General features: G+C 48.0%; 1 protein-coding gene across 2 annotated transcripts; it reads right to left on the reverse strand.

Annotated features, from left to right (window-relative positions):
* Positions 1-552: 552 nt before the first annotated feature.
* Positions 553-6210, reverse strand: COMMD9 (COMM domain containing 9). 2 transcript variants are annotated; one of them, XM_042038486.1, is made up of 6 exons: positions 6121-6210; positions 5916-6041; positions 5403-5542; positions 4629-4663; positions 2301-2404; positions 553-1496 (listed from the first exon to the last, which is right to left on the reverse strand). In XM_042038486.1, exons 1-6 carry the CDS (start codon positions 6169-6171, stop codon positions 1356-1358), a joined length of 597 nt encoding a protein of 198 aa, XP_041894420.1. In that variant the 5' UTR covers positions 6172-6210; the 3' UTR covers positions 553-1355. The 2 variants fall into 2 exon arrangements, with proteins under 2 accessions (XP_041894420.1, XP_041894421.1); XM_042038487.1 differs by lacking the exon at positions 5916-6041.
* Between the last annotated feature and the right edge of the window lie 450 nt (positions 6211-6660).

Genomic DNA, 6660 nt, shown 5'->3' on the forward strand with positions numbered 1-6660 from the left:
ATTATCTTTTAAAGGCACAGCCTTCACTTATACTCTAGCCTGCACTTTGGGGGACGTATAAAATTAATTAACAAAGTTCTTGTAGTTTATGCACCCTTCTGGAATGATTTTGTGTTTCCACACACAACAAACAATGTTTTGTGTCTTGAAGGAGAGCCCAGCGTTGTAGGAAAGATTGGATTTTGCCATAAATACTTTTGGATACAGACTTCTATAGAAGCTCAGCAGAAAGAAGAATCTGAATGTTGTTGATTTTCTGCATTTAACTCCTCCACATTCTCAATGCACATATTTTTATAAACTTCTAGGTCAGGGTCATCACCTCTAATATTGTACAGAGGTGGTGCCCATGGAAAAAGGTGTCCTGAAATTGTATTATAATGAAGAGAAGGAAGTTCAAAAACATGAATCAATTTGAATAGGAAACAAAAGATCCTTCTTCAGCAACAAACATGAACATCCATGAAACTAGCCTAGAAACTCGGCACCATCACAAAGAGACTGAGGTAACCCAGGAAAACATCTCCTCCAGACTGAAAAGGATTCACAAAATCAATTAGCAGTTCATTCTTTAATTAAATGAAGATTTACACAACCAACAGAACACTTTGGAGAAGTATAGGCAAGTATTGCCACAGAGGGGTTTTCTACAGCACAGACAACAGCCTTCAATTCTTTATTCTCCCAGTATGGTTTTTGTGCAGCAAAGGCAAAGCCCAGAGTCCAAGAAACCCCAAACATGAATTACCTGAACTCCTTTTTCCCTTTTCAAACAGAAGGAGGAAATGAGTTCCTGCTAAAGATGTTCAGAACAGTCATTTTGCAAACGGTGCTATGAAGCTGATCAGAAGGGAATGTGTGGCAGTGTCACTGCCCTATTTCCAAGCAATAACAACCATCTGCAGCACGGCTGTGCTTCACTGAGAGTGCTACATGCAGCAGGCACCTCAGTCCATGCACGTTTCAGAGAAGCACCTTTTCTCGTGTCAGAAGGCAGCCCATTACCCAGCTTGAGCTTTTTAGATTCTCATTTCAGGACACAGATAGAACTTGCTTCATTGGCTGCAGCTATTTGCTGTTTCCAGTTATGACCCTTGTGATTAAGCCAGAAATCCTCTTCTGAAATGGTGAATAACTTTTGTTCAACAACACCATAGGAAAGCACTTTTTGGCATCCAACCAAATGAATATTTAAGTGTTAGCTTTTCAAGAGCTATCTCATTCATCCAAGAAAGAAACCTCTTTAGTTTTGTTTTGCTGAAATAGATCACATGTTACACTAGGCTGCAACTTCAGACAGCTGTAGGTAGAGAATACTTCCCGTCCTTGCTGCTGGAATCCATGCCCTTGAGCACTCATTTGTTTGCAACGGCAGAAAGTTGGTCCCGAATCCTTCCCAGCCCTTCTAACATAGTGTCCAGGGTTTCTTTGCTCAGTTCCACAGTCAGTGCAGAAACAACAGGATTATTTCCACATAAGGCAGCATCTTCCTGAATCTTAAAATAGGAATGCAGATGTTAGTTGTAAAGAAATTCATTCACGTGTTTTTCCAGGGCCACTACAAAAGTCAGTGTTTAATACATAGATTAAACAAAATGGTTTGAATTTGGAATCCAGCTCCATCCTGAAGAACCACAGCACATTTCCTAAGCTGTGTGCTCCACTAGTGAAATGCACTCCCATTGACAGAGTGCAAGTGAGCATCCACTGCCATGAGTATTGGGAAATTTTGAAGATACTTGTGGCAGGAAGCCACATCTATATCAAAAGCATCTCAGCAGATACCACACAGGATACTTAACCCCACCCCAAACACAGAAATTAGATTTTAACTCCTCCTCTGAATCCCACCCATCTGATTTTTATTGGTTGGGCGGGATCCACAACAGAAGCAGTAAGTTAGGTATACTCCCCAAATGACAGATGTGCCAGTGAAGGAAGTTATTAGTAATCTAAAGTCACTTCCCAACTAATGAAGCCAGCTAAACATGCTGATGGAGTGCTTAGACTTAAAGGATGATGGCTTCAGGATGTATCTTCTTTTTTCTGTAGAAAACAATAGTGACTAGGAACAAACATGGTGACTTCTCACCTCCTCATGCACAGAAAACTTCTGTGCAAGAGAGCTTTCATCAGAGACATCATTCCCAGGCTCTGTGGCATTTCAGGTATCATCTCTGAAAAAGTCTAACTGCCCACCAGGCAAGAGGCAAGCTCCACATGCCTGTCTGAGCTGGTTTGCCCTGGCAAGTCAGGTGCTGGACTTCATTATTTCAGTCCTTCCCAGCCACTGCCATTACCTTTAACTGCAGCAGGCAGGTAGGGACTGCCATTCTTACGATGCTGTCTGAAGACGTCTTGATGTCCACCCTCCAGTCCATGTCCACGAGCCGAGGCAGGGAGACTGGGGGATTAAAAAATGGCTCTGTTAGGTCCAGCAGCACAGGATGATACCAGACCCTGGAACCTGTGCCTACCACCATGCACATGCCTCTCCACTTCTGGCCCTGGGAAGCGTACAAATTTAGTGCTACTACGTGGTTTCACATCATTTTGCTCTGGAATAAGCCAGTCTCTGAAGGCCTCCTCATGACACTGAAAGGGTAAAAAGGGTTCTCCCATCATTACATGCAATGATAGTTCAGTGCAAGAAGCAGAGGTGAATTCCCAAAGCAGCTGGGAACAGAGAGCAGTCATGTCTTCTCCACACCTTCATCCCCTGCCTTGCTGCTTGCTACACTCAACTAGTGTTTCATCATGTGTTGCTCTTGCACCTGCATGCTTATTGCTCTGCTCTGAAACTGGTAAGAAAGCACACAGGAAAGCTCCTAAAATCCAGCAATATAAAACATGTTATTTCAAGTTCCCCAACCTAGGAACCAAAGCATCCTGTAGTACAGCAAACATACTGGCAAACTGCAATCTTCACATTCCTTAAAAATACTTCAAGTATCATCCTAATTACATGAAACGTAACAGAAACCATTTAACAGTCTGGTGCAATACTGACATCAATAGCCCAGAGCTGGAGACCTCTTGAGCCCTCCCAAGGAAAAAAGGACAGGTCTAACTTGGCTGCTTAGGGAAGAACTGTCTCAGCAGGCAGTTGCAGACTGTCTGGATTCTGCCTATCCTAAGATGCTTAGTGTCCTCCCCAGGGGTTGATTGCCAGCCTTCCTACTGACTACAGACACTCAAGTTGCTTCCTCTCTGTGCTTTATTGCCTAACTGATTTTTTTTCTGTCTGGGGAAAGGCGTTCTCTCCCTGCTCCTGCTGCTTCCTTGAGCAGAGCTCCAGGGGGCAGTGCACAACTGGCTGCCTTGCTCCTGCTTTTGGAACAAATTCCAGTTCACAGTGAGTTAGGGCCGGCACTTGGCAGCATTTGCAACAACACAAAATGCATCTGTTTAGCCTCATATGTTAATTTGCAAAGATTGATTGCTGGTGGCTTGGGAGGGGCAGGAAACCATTCACTTTTTTTATGTTAACACAGATCGATCTGTTGGAATGTCTGCCTTGGACCAGTGCCCTGGTTCCTATGTAATGCATGTCAGATACTTCATGAATACAATACTAAGAGAATCCATTATTTTCTAGGAGACAGTCTCATTCCAACAGGGTTAAATATTCATCTAACACATACAAAGACATAAGGGTCTGAGCAGAGGTCCTGGGTGGTGCTCCAAGAGCCACACAGCCAGCCTTGCTTCAGGGCTGTGAAGACGTAGCCAGTGTGTTCTGCTGCTCTCATCTCTAACACATGACAGCACTAAGGACACAGGAAAAAGCATTCTGTGCTTTGGTAACACTAGAACACTGTTTAGTGTAAGCAAATCATTAGCGTTAGGCAATAGTTTCTTTCCCTATTCATATTCCATTAAAACTTTGAGGGAAAGTGTATTTCCAGGTCTTGCCATACTGTTTAGCTGTTGGACACTACCTCCTCTGCTGGCAAAGCAAAGGGTAAAGAGGATCCATGCAGACCTCGGGGTCCTCTGTTATATGTCAGCTCTCAGTGGCAAGCCTTTAAATGCTACAGTTGTAAAGAAAATCTCCTGGGGGAAAAACCAAGTGTTGTAGCTGCAGGAACACCTAACTAGCCATGATACTGTTGTTAAAGTTGGCACTCCTTAATTACATCAGTATTTAGAAAGGCAAGGAAAAAGCAAGTTACAAATATATGCAGTGTGCTTGCTGATGCATGGAAATGAAAGAATGCACAGGACTGACATAATATGCAGGGATGAGGTATTCCACAATATATACACGTCCTTTACAGTGCAGTTATTATTGCATATGAACATCCCTTAAAGACCTGAATGGGGAAGTCAGAGTGCTTAAGTTTCAAAAGTTTTGCAAGTAATTGCTATACACTGCACTCTGCAAGGCAGCCACAGACTGAGCTTTGAATAGGATTCCTTGAGAGCTAGAAACAATTTAGCACAGGAGCATGGATCTGAATACAAGTGTGTTGGCTTCTACTAAGCTCTGCCATGCCACAATCATACAGCTCCATCTAAGCCCAGCAGGAATAACCCTGTGCCATACTGGGATGCACTGCTCTAAACTCCAAGCTCAAATGATTTCAGGAAACATCAACTGCATCAAGATGGGAACTACTACTTACTCTGACTTGCTTGTGCTTCATTCCTCCAAGCAGAGCTGTGAAAAAGTGGAGAAAAACAGCATCAACAAAGCTTTGAGGAAAAAAAAAAAAAGAGCCAAGGATTTAGCATGGCTTATCCCTGACTGAAGGGTCACCAGCAGTAAGCAGGGGACAGAGACTGCCTATGCTACTGAGTGCCATGGAAAGGCTGGGACTGGTGGGTAATGGCAGGCAAACTGCTGACCAACTATGGGTTCTTCTGGAAGGGCAGCTCATTAAAAGCCTGAACCTTTATGCCTGGTTTTATCAAAGCAATGGGCTCCCAAGCATTGAGATGTACAAGCAGAACTGCCCTCTGCCACTACCTCATGTATGCTCTATCCCCTACAGTGCCTTTGCACCTGAGCCACAGTGACAAATGGATGGGCATCTGGATACTACCTGGATTTTTTATTGGGGAAATCCAGCCCTCTACGTTTTATTGTCATCAGGACCATTCTTCCACCACACAGCTGTTAAGATAAGAGGGGCTTTGCATATTGGGAATGTGGCCCACATCCACTTCAAAAGTCAGGGGAAAACTCTGTGTGCCCATGGCTGTGTTCTGTTGGCCATTTCACTCAGATGACATAATCTGTTCAACTCTTCTCATCCCAACCTGTGTGGCTGTGCCGAAGGCACACACAAAATTCACCGAAACAAGACTCTGCATGTCGCTAACTATCCATGTATCAAACCACATACGCAGGCTTTAACTCTCCAGCTGAAAGCAAATGGCAGGTGGGTAGCACTCACGTATTCTCCAAGATTATCTTAGTCAAGAGGTTTTTCAGATTTTGGTGGAAGCTTTCTGGGAAAAGACAGAGGATGTCTTCTGCCCTGGTCAAGCCTCGGTACACCACGTGCCGGGTGAGGTTGTGCAAAGCAGACACCAGCTGTCAGAAGGGAAGAGGAGAAGGGGCTCGGCTGGGTTGAAAAGCATTACATACAGCACGGGACGGGCCTTCACAGCCAGGAGACAGCTTCTGCTGCGAGCCGCACACCACCAGAGCCTCGGGCATCCAAGTACGGCCCGACAGCCTTAGCAGGAAGGGGCTGAGCTCCTCGGTGCCCTCCGGCCCTCAGCCTCAGCCCGTTCCCTTCTGCCCCGGGCGAGTGTCGCCGTTACCGCGCACACCCCGTTCCAGCAGCGGCCGCAGAGCCCCGCACCTTCCGGAGGGCCCGGGCCACCCCCCGTGCTGGCGCCCGCACAGCCCCGCTCCCTCCCTCCCTCCCGCCGGGGCCCGCGGCTGCCCCGCCCGGCCCTACCTGCTCCGCTTCCTCGGCGCTGACGGCGAGCCCGGGGCAGGCGCGCTGCGCCAGCGGGCCGAGCGCGGCGGGCGGGCTGGAGAAGCACTCCTGGCACAGCTGCCGCACGGCGTCCTTGGACGGCGCCTGGCGGGGAGCAAAGCGGGGGCGCTCAGCCGCGGCCCGGCACGGCGGCCCCGTCCCCCCGCGCCCCGGCCCCGCTCACCTTCAGCAGGATCTGCAGCGCCGCGAAGTCCCCGTCCCGCAGCGCCGCCATCTTGGCGCCGTCCGCGCCGCCGCGCTCCGCCCGCCGCCATCGCGCGCCGTCACCGGGGCGGGCGGGCCGGGGCCGGCGCTGGCAGCGGGACAGCCCTCGGTGCGGGGCGCTGCCCCTGCCCGGCCGCTCGGGGCCGTCTCTGCCGCCAGCGCGGGTCTCTGCCCTGGAGTCTTGCTGGGAACCCGCTGCCTTCGGCCAGCGGGAACGGAAGGCAAAGGATTTATCATGGCACTACCGCAGCGATATGGACCGTTATCTTTGAGAGCTGCGTCTTTCATTTTGTAAGGGTTTAAATAAGTCGTCTTTCTGAGAGAAGTGGTCTTCTCTTTGCCTTGTGTGGTTTCCAGCACATCTGGCTCCAGGGCATCACTAATGTATGATCTTTCCCCATCACTGCCTCTGTCACAGCATCCCCATCCTCATTTTCATATCTGTTGATTTGTAAGCAGAATATTGCACGGTGAGAAATGCAAACATATAAATGCTTCT

This window comes from Corvus kubaryi, unplaced genomic scaffold (assembly GCF_017639235.1).
Source record: "Corvus kubaryi isolate FWS band 111438036 unplaced genomic scaffold, C.kubaryi_AGA036_p1.0 37392, whole genome shotgun sequence".
NCBI classification, from domain to species: domain Eukaryota; kingdom Metazoa; phylum Chordata; class Aves; order Passeriformes; family Corvidae; genus Corvus; species Corvus kubaryi.

Coding starts and splice junctions, on each gene's coding strand:
- COMMD9 (XM_042038486.1), bottom strand. CDS start 6,171: ATGGCGGCGCTGCGGGACGGGGACTTCGCGGCGCTGCAGATCCTGCTG. Junction 4,664..5,402: donor AAGATAATCTTGGAGAATAC/GTGAGTGCTACC, acceptor ACTTTTTCACAG/CTCTGCTTGGAGGAATGAAG. Junction 2,405..4,628: donor TGAAGCACAAGCAAGTCAGA/GTAAGTAGTAGT, acceptor TTAATCCCCCAG/TCTCCCTGCCTCGGCTCGTG.